Source organism: Bipolaris sorokiniana, assembly GCF_000338995.1.
Source record: "Bipolaris sorokiniana ND90Pr unplaced genomic scaffold COCSAscaffold_15, whole genome shotgun sequence".
Classification (NCBI taxonomy): Eukaryota; Fungi; Ascomycota; class Dothideomycetes; order Pleosporales; family Pleosporaceae; genus Bipolaris; species Bipolaris sorokiniana.
In genome coordinates, this window is record NW_006911909.1 from 751,390 (window position 1) to 763,834 (window position 12,445).

Consider the following 12,445-nt stretch of genomic DNA (forward strand, 5'->3'; position numbering starts at 1 on the left):
TTAGCGTGAATCTCACCTATTACCATAAGAGGCAACTCTGAGGCCGATATGCAACATAAACCTGACTGATCAAAAGTGGCTAAGCTAAATACTGGTTCCCGATTCGTAGACGAGAAGATTGTGGAACAGAAGTTGATTGGGCAATAGAGCAGCAGCGGACTATCAAGCGAAGGAAAAACAACTCAAGAACAGCCAGTATGTACTATGTAGCCAATCAGCATGCACACATGTAACTGTAGTACAGCAAAAATAACAACAACAGCTACCAAAAGCAGTTTGAAACGTATGTGATGAATCTTCTAGTATCTTGACTAGATACTGCATTCTTTCCAGAGTATTATCACGGGTATCACAAGTATGTATGTTGTAGAGAAAGTACATGTTGCGACTAACCGCTCACGAGTTATTCTTATCGCCCTTGTGTGTTCAATACCATCCACGGGCTCATCCGCGGACTCATTCGCGCTGAGTTAGTCGAATTCAGACTGCTCAATACGGCAATGTACTTCATATAGAAAGGTAATGACTGCATCAGTACACTAGTGACAATGACTAGAGCGGCTTGCTAGATGTATATACAGCCTGCGCATCTGCTCCATTGAGCTTTATTCAGTTCATGACCCTTCTTTCAAATAATTTAAAGACCTTCAATCATGGCGCATAGTTCTCATACCAGCGCTCGAGATGTCATTGCTGAGATCAAAGGCCAATCGCTTGTGCTGCCTGATTTGTGGCAGTACATGCCTGCAGATGACTGGCCAGTGGACCTAAACCCAGACATCCATCGCCTCCGCAAGCATGTTCGAGAACGATTTCAGGTGTATGTTTCGACCGATTCTAGCCGTAGCAACTGAGGCTAACCGCGTGTTAGGATGATTGAGCGCATCCCGAGCAAGCGGCGAGGACTTCGTAAAGTCGAAGCGCAAGATCTGGGTCGCTTCGGCGCAGGATGGTGGCCGTATGCAGACTTTGAACGCATGGAGACATGTACTGATCTGTGCGCTTGGGTACGAACCCTGTTGTATTACTCGCACAACATCAACTGACAGTCTGCAGCTATTTATCTGGGACGATGGTGAGCTACATGTCAAAGGTCCACATTTGGACCGGCATGAACTAATTGAAAGTAGAGATTGATGAAGCTGGAGGAGAGTTCAACTCTGATTACGAGCACGCCCAGAAATGTCGCGACGACATTATACATTTCGTACGTGAATTGTTAGATCTGCCACCATACAGGAAAGTCAACACGTCCTTTCGACCAATCTTAGAGACATCTCGGGATGTTTGGCAAAGACTTCGTAAGGACATGACACTGCGTAAGCAAACTCTTCGAAACGCCGAGCAGGATGTTAGCTGAATTATGGCAATGCATAGACGAACGACACAACCTTGCCAAGGAAATTCGTATCTATTTGGAAATGGTCGGATATGAGCAAGGTCTTCGTGTCGATCAGTCTTTGCCGACTCTCGAAGAGTATTGGCGTTTGAGGATGGCTACAAGCGCTGTAAAGATTACCACAGCAGCACTACTGTTGGTCTACAATCCAATATTTGCTACTGTCAAAGCGTCGGTTGCTAATTAATGACAGTTACTCATGCAAAGTACAGCTACCCGCAGATGTGCAGGATTCGAAGCTACTGGATGATGTATATGAGGCTGGCAATGGTGTGACCTCAATGTCAGTCGCTGAATTATCCTGATGACCAAGTGGATCGAGAGCTGATACAACGCCAGTATGAACGATCTGCTCTCTGTGCAGAAGGAATTGGTGAGGCCCACACATACGGTTAGTTAGTATACTTGGCTGCACAACGCTAACAAGTGTTTCAGGCCGCGGGTGCATCGTCCTCAAACATCTTATTCGTGCTTTACGCCGAGACTGGCAGCCTCCAAGGAGCACTTGATCAGGCACTGGATCTGCTTGCGCAATGCTCGGCGGAATACGAAATCTGCACCGCAAGGCTCTATCGTGCCTATCAAGATCGCCCTGATATCGTTGAGGCTTTAGAGAAGCTGGTAACAGGATGCAGATATATGTGTACTGGTAACTTGGCATGGAGGTATGTGACGTTATGATATACTTGGGCTGGCTGGTTCTAATCATGTCATAGCCTTGCCACTACACGATACGGAGTCGTTGCTGAGCATGATGGGACCATTAAAATATCTTTGTAAACGACTCTATTAAGATCTATAACCATAGAGTAGCTTTCAGAGTTGTGACCTTTTATTATGAGTGAAAACTGAGTCAACTGCCGTAAAGCTAGACGTAGTCGATCTTCATTCATCGCCTTCTTATCACGTCCATCTCGGATGACCTATAACGGTTCAGTGAATGTCTTCAAAGAAGCAAATGATGGTGTGACCTACACTGGGTAGAACGGGCGGACTTCGATTCTGGTAGAGGTAGGTAAGGGCTAAGAACGCGGTTTCTTTGCACCATGTCGACCAGTCGGGTGCGGGCTTGGCTGCCTTGGATCGACGTTCATTCATCCTATCCTCAACTTCCTTCTTATGTTCAACGTGGGCATTCTTGATAGATCGTTGCAAAAAGTCGTATCTAATGTCTTGATTGTGAAGAAATGCAAATGTGTCAAGCAACTGAAGGGCGTCTCGAGATGCTCTTGTCGCTCGGTCCTCGATAGCTTCTCGGTTCAACTCGAAAGTTGAGAAGACGCTCAACTCGTCGGCGGCATCCTTGTCTCTTACTGGAAGTCTGGTCTGTCTCGTCGCTTCCCATTGGCGCTCATAATAGTGTAAATACTCGCTCAGCTTACAATACTCTTCGCGGATGGCCCTACCCGCATGCGTGATTGCCAGCGCAAGATAGCCAAGAGCTTTCGCAATCTTTAAAGCAATGCTGGATACGACCGTGTCCCATGGTTCTGACTGACCGGCTGCTTTCAGCAGTAGGCTACTTGCATCGCTGGTACTCAGTCCTTGGAATTCAAAAAATCGATCACCAGCAGTACCATACATCTTCTTCCCGGGGTCACGGGTTGTGACGAGAACGTGACCTCGATTGCCTCGTGGAAAATAATCCGCAAGCTTGAGGTCGGGGTCGTCAGCATTGTCGATGATAAGAAGCCAAGGAAGACTTAGGTTTGATAGCCAGTGGAGTGCAGCATTTTCGTTGGGATCGACTTTTCCAATCTTTGACACATTCTGAGAGAAGGTTTGTTTCAACCGCGACCGGCTGCTACCATCTACCCAAAATACTCCCCAGAAGCTAGACATGACCCATCAGCAGCGTTACATAGATTTGGAACCATGGTAGACTAACTATTGGCGATTGTCTTCAGCAAATTTCGAGCAGAACTGGGTCTTCCCCGCGCCTCCAAGCCCATACACAATGAAACGTTTTTGCTCTGCCTTGACGGCCGGTGTACTGCGTTGCTTTCGAGAAAGACTCGGTAACATCCAGCTGCGCAAGCGTTTTGCGTAGTCTTCACGACCAGTATAAAACGGATCGACAGGCTTCGGAATATCAAAATGTTCGTTTGTCACCGAGGCGTCGGACGCTGGATTGTGCGCAATGTTATCAATTGCAATACCGAGCTGATTCACGACTGACACGGATTCCATGTTGAAGTCACGATAGGCTGTTGTGGTAGTCACAGTTTCATATAAGGGTAACGATGTGTGTTGTGCTTGTTGCTCCATTCGACTCTTCAATTCTTGGAAATCAGCTACCAGTTTGTCGAGCTGGGCATTCTGATCCTTGTGACTTTCGCGAGTGGACTGCCTGCATACCGGTCAATGGAAGCGGTTGGGATGGCTGACCAACCTACATGGAAATGAAACCGAGCAACATCTGCAAGGCTCCCTGATATGTGTTGATCTGGTCTCGAAGTCCAGATATCATGCTGTCTTTGCTTCTCTTTTTACGCGCCTTGTCCCAGCCATCCAACCTTCCAGTAATTAGCTTATGATCACCATAGATAGACTGCACCGATTCTTCAAGCTTCTTTGTAAGCTTCTGCCCGTTCTTGAGAGTTTGTCCTGTGCTTGTCCAAAGGCCTCTCTCGTCATCTCCCATGTCAACATTAGTCATACTCTTGAGATATTCCTTTTCGAGGTGACCATGAACCTTTTGAAGACCTTCGACCTCGTTGATCAGCCCTTCAATGTCTTCATCCATAGTCTTAACGGCTGCTTTGATGCCTTTGAGATAGGCGATGAGCCGAAATGCAACATCGCCGATTCCTACACCCGCAGCCACCAGTGAAATAGGGTCAGCCATATTTCACGCTATCTCGAGCCAGTTGCCAGGCGACAAAGGTTTGCGAGGTTGCTTGTGCGAAAGCTATACAGATTTTCGACATAGACTGCGTAGTAAAATGTCGTCAGAAAGCAGATCGAGAATATTGGCACTGCATAGACAAGCACTGTGTAAAATGAAGCAGAACAATATTTTCTAAAGTGATCGGCCGTCGGCCATAGGAGTGGTATTGCGCTGGCCAGGAGAGCAAAAGGCAGCTGCCTTCGCAGGCATGCATGCGAGCGAGTGCCTCCATGACCTTGGATCGCTATGCATTTAGCCGATAGCCGTCGTGGGAGGGTTAAGAAACACAGATGTAACATTGGAATAGGCTCAGCAGGCCGAAGGCGCGTCGCGGGCCAACCGTAACCGAGTACGTTAGCGATGGCTTAGCCAAAATCATCTGACTGGTCCGTTAATAAGTTCAGCCCCGCAAGCCATGGCCCTCGACCTGCCACACTTTTCGATCCTGTGTGCCGATAAGGGAAGGCAAAACGACTGTGCCACCCACTTCAATCTGGGGGCGAAATGCCAACCATAGAAGTATCTTGTTGCCGTCCTTGTACCTACAGCCTGCAACTCCAAGATTTCTTTTGACTTTGCTATCTTTGAACTGGAGGCGGTATCATAGTTATGAGTACCTTGGACATGAACTTTACAGGCAACAAAGCCTCTAAACTCATAGCATTATTCTTCATTGCTCTCCCCCTTTTAGGATACAGGATCTGGCGTCGCCAGATTCAACGTAAAGTATGCGCATCCAAGAAGATATTTGTTGTGCTACTGACATATAAGAGGAAGAAGACCAATATGCAGCGCAAATGGGATGCAAAGCACCACGGAGGTGGGCTGCAAAGTGGCCGCAAGGCTTGGATCTGCTCTTCAAAGCAGGGCAACACGCGAGAGCCCAGACTATTCTACAATTTTTCTTGGATGTAGTGGACTCCAGTGGTCCTACTCATGAGCAGCAGTTGCGTAGGTTTCATGGGCGGCATTATGCAACTGACACTGACAGAGAATAGTCGGAAATCGCGGTATCAATACAGTGGAGCCACGTAACATAGAAGAGGTTCTTTCAACACAGTTTGAAGGTTTGTGAGCCTTGCTTCCCTCGGATGACGGAAAGGACTGACCATCCCAACAGACTTCAGTCTTGGACTCCGACCCAAGCATTTTGCCCCGTTGATGGGAAGCGGCATCTTCACCCAGGATGGTGCAGCATGGAGGCATTCGCGTGCGCTTCTGCGACCTCAGTTCACTTCAAATCGGTACCAGAATTTCGAGGAGATGAAGAAGTCGGTCGAAAGCCTCGTCGATCAAATTTCTCCCGATAGCGTAGTCGATTTGCAACCGTTGTTCTTCCGTTTGACTTTCGATACGACGACATTTCTTCTCTTTGGCAAGACTCTGAGCTCTTTACAAAGTAGCGACATCGCTGGAAAAGAGTCCGAGTTCGCGGCGGCTTTCAACTTAGGCCAGGACTACCTATCGCATCGTGGCCGGTTGGGAGACTTATACTGGCTTGCCAATACGCCAGAGTTCTGGCGGGCATGTAAGACTTCACATCGCTTTGTTGACGATGCAATTCAGAACGCACTAGATGAGGCTGAGAAGCCGAAGCCTAAAGAGACGGAAGACGAGGACACGAAGAATTACGTGTTCATTGATGCTCTTATCCAAGAAACCCGGAACAAGAAGGAGCTCCGCGATCAGTGTCTCAATGTCCTCCTTGCAGGCAGGGATACTACCGCGTGCTGCCTCACTTGGACCTTGCGCCTATTAGCTCGTCATCCTCAGGTTTTAGAAAGATTACGAACAGAGATAGAGGAAGTAGTAGGCCTTGGAGAGCATGCGCCCCAGCCAACTCGGGCAGACCTGAAGAAGATGAGATACCTCGACCTGGTACTGAAAGAAGTACTTCGTCTTTACCCATCGGTGCCGGTTAACTCCCGTGCAGCACTCAAGACAACAACGCTGCCTGTCGGAGGAGGCCCGGATGGAAAGTCGCCGATATTAGTGAGGAAAGGCGAAGCCGTCGGTTATTGCGTATACGCCATGCATCGTCGCACGGATATCTATGGAGAAGATGCCCTCGAGTTCCGCCCTGAAAGGTGGGAGGATGGACAGTTATTGCGCGATGTAGGTTACGGATACTTGCCCTTCAACGGTGGGCCTCGAGTATGCCTAGGCCAAGAGTTCGCCCTCTTAGAAGCGGGGTACACTGTAGCGAGGCTAGTGCAAAAGTTTCCTTTCTTGACTGTCCCGCAAGACGAACCTATTGTGGCAACTGGAAAGGAAAAGCAGGTTCTAACTTTGGTGGTTGCTTCGGGAGATGGGTGCCGTGTACACATGCGTTCGTAGACTACTATTGCAAATAAGATACAAGACGATATCACTCAGTAAAGAGTATACGTAGTGAGAGCACAGGCCCACCGTCACACAAAGACGAATGACACCTCCACGAATTCATTCTCACAAGCAAGCAGTTTTAATTCTAGAACTCTACATCGAAGCTACTTGACCTGTATCTATTCAAAAGATTCACAGAGAGCATGTGGAGAGGGATCGTCAGTACTTGCCATCCGAAAACATGTAAAATGGTTGGAAAAATATAGCACTTCGCATGATGGACATCTGATTTCTGTTCAAATTCATCGTGCAGTCATGCGAACAATTAGGCAATCGCTCATGCCATGTATTGCATACAGCAATTGATTCTTCTGATAGCCATGCCACTTTACAGGCTCTATTCCGCAACGAGATGCATTGCATGAGAAGCAGGCAGAAGAAGGTGAGGTGTTCCTTGTAGCTCGCTCCCATCTAATACAGGTTGCTCAAATACTAAAAGGAGAGCATTTAAAAAATAGAATTCAAGCATGGTAAGAGAAGGACGTCAAATATGAAAGTCACGCAGCAAACCAAGAAAATGTCATTGTGCCGTCATTTGTTTGATGAGGCGTGTCGTGAGGGTTGCCTGCTCTGACGGGCCTTCTTTCCTCGCGAGCATACTACACTGACTAATCATATTATATCCAATCACGTGTTCCGTATTTCTCAATGTACATCTCAATCCACTTCGCCCTGTCATTCATCAGCATGATGCAAAGATTCAACGTGGTCGTGCTTGGGTGGCAGGAGCTGGAGGAGGCTTGTACTTGACGCGAGGGTCTTGAGAAAGACGATCGGGCAAGAACAAGTTGACGCAACCCTTCATCTGTGTTTGGAACCTCTTGAGCTCGTTGACGCCTGCCTCTAACACAGCGGCGTTGTTGAAGTCTTCGATCTGGACAGTGGCATTGAGTACGTAGGCGCCGCTTGGGTCTAAGAGATGGAGCCCAGTCCAGGTAGGGAGTGTGACCCTGGGGGCCTTTTGGATGCTGCGAGCACCGGGCTCGTGGAGAATGCGGTGCAAGAATATGACGACGTTGCCGTGGACGAAACGGTATCCTTCGACGTAGTACTCGGTGACGAATCTGGGCTTTGGTCAGAGGGGGCACTAGCATCACGGTGAGAGGCAGTCTAACTGGTTTGGCCCGGAGGCGAGCATATATGCATGAGGGTCGCCAGACAGCAAGTCAGTGGTGTGTGTGAAGCGGATGGAGACGCCTCTATCACCGGTATCTGGTATATCCTTGAAAACAAACGACCACACAGGCTCGTCCCCATCCTCTACGTCTGCAGCCAGCGACGTGCCGCCCTCTGGCAGTGTGCTTTCTTGAACAGGAAAATCATCTTCCGTCAACTTCTGGACCAGCTGGGTATGGTACAAGACGACGGGGGCAGCCTGCTTTGCCTGTTTCTGGGCGACTGTCTGGGTACCTCCACGGCGGCCCAAGTTGGAGCCCGGCTCCTCAGGCTCGCGCAATGGCTTGTAGATGATGTGCCGCTCGTAGATGCGCTGGGGCTGCATAGCAGCAACGCCAGCGAGTATGTTCAGGACCTGCTCATAGCGGGCAAAAGTGACCTGGCCATAGAGGTTGAGCTCGTGCATGGTGGCAAGGTCGGAGCGGCAGTCGGACGAGCAAGTATCAATATGCAATTCCCGATGGTCAGGATGCGGAGAAAGGCCGTGGGGTCGATAAGGGCGGGCGGGCGTGTACGGCGTTTCGATTGGTGGGGAGGGAAGCACTTGCAGAGAACAGAAAAGACAACCGTGGGCTGGCCGGCGCGGCTGCAGGAAGCTATGACCGAGATGCGCAAGAACGACTCCCACCACTGCGTGCCGCCCGCCGCCCGCCGGTGCCATGTTTGTCCGCCCATTGCGTGCTGGGCGGGCTGCGAGTTGCAACGAGCGCCAGGATTTGTTTTGCTTGCCTACTGCTCGTTCGACCGTGGGCAGACTCGACCCCCCCCCAGCCAAGCCAACTTTATGCTGAGCGGCTTCGGCGTTAGCGTTGTCCCCGCCCGAATGAAATAATATTTATGCCCTGCTCTCACTCAACCTGCTCGGCTCCCCTCCACCAACCTTGTTGCCTGCCTCTGCCTCTGTCTCTTCCTCTGCCTCTGCCTCTGCCTTTGCCGAAGCATCCGACGCCTCGTACTACATCACTGACCTGTTGCGCCTCGTCGTAAGATACCATATTCGCCGAACCCCGCTTGGCTCTACTTCGGCTCATTTCTGGACCTTGATACCACCCGAACCGCTACCTGCCCTACGTACCACCACACCAAACCACCACATACATTTCACCATGAACGCAACCAGGGCACTCGCTCGCCAGCCCATGATCCGCTTCTTGGGCAAGCGCACCACTCCTTCGCGTATGTTCTACAACAGACTGGCCTTGCTTCGCCCAACTAATGTTGAATTGCAGACATTGATCACACCCCGCATGTGCACCCAGCCTCTCACATGAAGGAGCTTCCCTCGTCATTCAAGGCCTACCGACAGAAGGCACAGCAGCACGGCCCGCTCAACGCAAACGCTAGCGGCCTTGTTGGTGGTCACATTGGTGGTGCAGCTGGCAGGAACCTTGGTCCAGTCGAGGCCGGAAAGGGCCTGTACTTTGATCGCTCCGAGCTGCCTGCCCGTTTCCAAAACCTGTCATGGACACAGGCCGAGATGGAGCTGCTCGAGTCTGGTGGTGCCAGCCAGTTTGCGTAGATGAGCAAGAGATAACGACGCGAAGATAAGGCAATGGTTGAACGAGCTAAGAGGTACTGACGTTTTACGTTTACGCGCTCTAGTGCGGGGCAGAGGATCAAAACTGGCAACAAGGCACGGCATGAGAGCTAGACACGAGGTTTCGCGACAGAGGTGAGGGACACGTGGGGCTGCTTTGGTTCGATACCCATTAAGATGGACATTTCGAGGATACTGGTATTTGGGATACGGCATGGTTTTTTTCTTTACAATCTTTTTTTTTCGCGGTTTGCTAGGGACTATATTGGAACTGTATGGGTACTGTATGGTGACAAGAACGGCATTCATTACTTATTCAACACGAAATGCATAAACAATTGATAATTGACATTGGTTCTGTGTAACTTGCATGTGTCGCGTGCACTTTGTATTGATTTGAGCATTTCTCGCTTGCCAAAGAAGCAATAATCCAGAACATATGTACTTTAATGCCTGTGCAATACTCCATCTGCCCGAATTATACAATTGAATGCGACAATGACCATTACAGCGATGGCGACATTGTACAACAAGACACGCAACTACAAACCCCCACATCGTTGACAATGCGCCGCGGAATCAACTCGGGCAGTCTTCGGATGAGTGGGTAAATCCAACTCCACCATCCCACCTGGCGCCTTCCCACAAGCTACCTCGGCACATATCCCCGCCTGGCCCGACAAGCACACACAAATCAACATCTGACAAGCAAGCCAGTTGGCAAACCCCCACTCAAGCCGAGAATCCGATTTATTTTCTAGGGAGAAGGTGTCACAAATGATATTCCCTGACCTGCTCTTGGCACACCCAATCGCAGCGCATCAAGCACCGTAAGCTTATGCCCAAGTCCAGAATTCCAGGTTTTACAAAGCAAATATTAGCAGCAGCGTTGGCATGTGTAAATAGCACAGGGAAATAACGATATCGGTGGGGCGGAAAGGGCGTGTGGGATGACGGGCCTAGCCCTTTGTCTTCTCCAATTCCCCCAATTCCCCAATTTAAACCCAACTTTCATGCGCGCGCATGGCATGTTGGAGTGAGGAAAAAATGGTAACATTGTGGCAAATGAAGAAAAAAACCAGTAGTGGTCCATCTTTGCTGTTACTTTCCCTATCTGAAAACTCTCAACACAACAAGGTATGTGAAAGCTGGGTAAGTATCCCGGCGGATAACCGAAAACAGCACAAGAAAGTATTCGGAGTTTCTATTTCTCCATGGTTTAGAGTTTGGGGATCAGACAAATAGGAGATGAGCGGATGGCGTATACAACCAGGTACTACTGCCTTCCACCATATCTGGAGGAACAGACAGGGGTTCCTGTCGAAGTAACAAATGCTGGATGGATTACGTAGTCAATTTTCTATGCATACTTATCAAAACGTCGTGCACCATGGCACCCCTCGATAGCTCTTCTGGAGTTCCACTACTCTGACTTTACTACGCGCTTAACTGTCTAGTATTATTAAACTCCTATAGTAAGCAGTAAGACAGAAAAGAAAAGCTCAAATAAGCTAGCAACACAGTTGTTTTGGTCAGTATCATAGCTATGGACTCGTACTAGGATTCTGCTCCCAGCTCCCAGCTCCACCCACCTACGATCCACGACGGCGTTAGCCATAAATGTAGCAGGGCTCCCGCCCAACACACAAAATTGTAATGGACCTTCAACCGACGGAGCGGCTGTCACAGGAAACACAGTACTTTAGAAAACACTCTCCATGAATAGTCGAAACTAGGTGGTGCTGCAATACTGTGGCCCCTAGGCTTCGCCCGTCCGCATGCCCTACAAAAAGCCTTTAGATAGGGCGTTAAGCTTGAACAAACAAATAAACAAACTTACAGTCCACGATCCACCAGATACGGTGGTCGTTATCGACGACGACGTCGACGTCGAGGGGGATACTGAGGAGGCTATTCCCCTACCTTCACCGTCACCCAGCTTGCGATCCGCCCAGACCTGCCTAATTAGCTCACCTGTACTGTATCGAGAACGGTGTGGACTTGAAACTTCCCACTTTTTCTACCAACAATAATAAGATTCTCAACACCAGCTACACCATTAGGATACCGGTAGAGACCGCTAGATCCCGAATCCGTTGAGTGCAGTTACCCGATATATACGGTTCATTGGATATTTGCCACTACGGTTAATCACTACTACCCTCCAGGTATCTTTATCGTCGACCCCCAGTGTAGTGAAGTGGTCAGTGCTTGATTGGTATAAAGGTATATCGAGTGACGAGGTACTATTCTACCAAGAAGGCCACCAACGTCAGTACATGACGCGGAGGCCTGATAAAAATTTCTCACACGATACTCTAGGGCAGCTTTGGTGGTGTAAAAAAAAAGTCCGATGTTATCTTGGGGTTTAAAAAAAAGCGGGGGGAACGTTTACCAATTCAGCTACCTCGAGCACATTTACCTACTTATCACCAACTTTTACGACGACTACAACTACGAACTTACTGGGCTTGAATGGCCAGTTAATCTAGATGATGGAGTCGTTTTCGTGCTAGGCCATCCATACGATCAGGCTATGTCTATTAGGATATACTCTAACATAAGAGAATTCGCAATCTTCACGAATTCTCTCCACGGATTCCCTTCCATGACTGCTGCTGTGTATACTCCAACATAAACGAACTCGCCATCTTCGCGGATTCACTTCCACAACTGTTGCTGTATTCGCTTAGCTTTGTGGGATAGGACGCTAAACTTATACACATATACATATAAGAGGAGTGGGATAAGATCACAGTGGACGACTACACCTTGGCCATTCAGCGACGTAATCAATGCAAATAGAGAACTTACAACGTAGTAAAATACCTGTTTTCACATACTCCCAGTCCATATCCAGATATTAGCAGGGGACATCTTCTTTGGTGGATTTGAGTAGAGAGCTGGTACTGCCTTACCACCAACTTTTTCCTATATCAATCGATTTTAACCTAGTCATTCAGCTTCACTAACTATTACTATAACAACGCCAGATTTTTTTTTCAATATAGCTATATAGCTTCACACCCCTTAGGGTAACAGCGATCAATCTAATACT

At 48.8% G+C, this 12,445-nt stretch overlaps 6 protein-coding genes across 6 annotated transcripts; 3 read left to right on the forward strand and 3 right to left on the reverse strand.

Annotated features, from left to right (window-relative positions):
* Window positions 1–557: 557 nt before the first annotated feature.
* Window positions 558–1,586, forward strand: COCSADRAFT_346586 (uncharacterized protein; the record flags this gene model as incomplete). The annotated part of the gene is made up of 5 exons (XM_007706131.1): window positions 558–820; window positions 872–1,007; window positions 1,057–1,075; window positions 1,131–1,319; window positions 1,378–1,586. The coding sequence occupies exons 1-5, from the start codon at window positions 654–656 to the stop codon at window positions 1,584–1,586; spliced, it is 720 nt and encodes a 239-aa protein (XP_007704321.1). The 5' UTR covers window positions 558–653.
* A 523-nt stretch (window positions 1,587–2,109) lies between these two features.
* COCSADRAFT_151410 (uncharacterized protein) lies at window positions 2,110–4,247 on the reverse strand (the record flags this gene model as incomplete). The annotated part of the gene is given in 5 exon segments (XM_007706132.1): window positions 2,110–2,312; window positions 2,375–2,476; window positions 2,488–3,233; window positions 3,288–3,749; window positions 3,796–4,247. 5 exon segments carry the CDS (start codon window positions 4,245–4,247, stop codon window positions 2,110–2,112), a joined length of 1,965 nt encoding a protein of 654 aa, XP_007704322.1.
* Window positions 4,244–4,837, reverse strand: COCSADRAFT_248633 (uncharacterized protein). Its single transcript, XM_007706133.1, has one exon. It carries the CDS (start codon window positions 4,586–4,588, stop codon window positions 4,256–4,258), a length of 333 nt encoding a protein of 110 aa, XP_007704323.1. The 5' UTR covers window positions 4,589–4,837; the 3' UTR covers window positions 4,244–4,255.
* Window positions 4,838–4,878: 41 nt separating this feature from the next.
* On the forward strand, window positions 4,879–6,664 carry COCSADRAFT_40532 (uncharacterized protein). The gene is made up of 4 exons (XM_007705921.1): window positions 4,879–5,015; window positions 5,063–5,240; window positions 5,288–5,356; window positions 5,410–6,664. Exons 1-4 carry the CDS (start codon window positions 4,899–4,901, stop codon window positions 6,624–6,626), a joined length of 1,581 nt encoding a protein of 526 aa, XP_007704111.1. The 5' UTR covers window positions 4,879–4,898; the 3' UTR covers window positions 6,627–6,664.
* A 710-nt stretch (window positions 6,665–7,374) lies between these two features.
* COCSADRAFT_164243 (uncharacterized protein) lies at window positions 7,375–8,256 on the reverse strand (the record flags this gene model as incomplete). The annotated part of the gene is made up of 2 exons (XM_007706134.1): window positions 7,375–7,738; window positions 7,790–8,256. 2 exons carry the CDS (start codon window positions 8,254–8,256, stop codon window positions 7,375–7,377), a joined length of 831 nt encoding a protein of 276 aa, XP_007704324.1.
* Window positions 8,257–8,594: 338 nt separating this feature from the next.
* On the forward strand, window positions 8,595–9,692 carry COCSADRAFT_193537 (uncharacterized protein). The gene is made up of 2 exons (XM_007706135.1): window positions 8,595–9,026; window positions 9,080–9,692. Exons 1-2 carry the CDS (start codon window positions 8,957–8,959, stop codon window positions 9,367–9,369), a joined length of 360 nt encoding a protein of 119 aa, XP_007704325.1. The 5' UTR covers window positions 8,595–8,956; the 3' UTR covers window positions 9,370–9,692.
* Window positions 9,693–12,445: the final 2,753 nt, after the last annotated feature.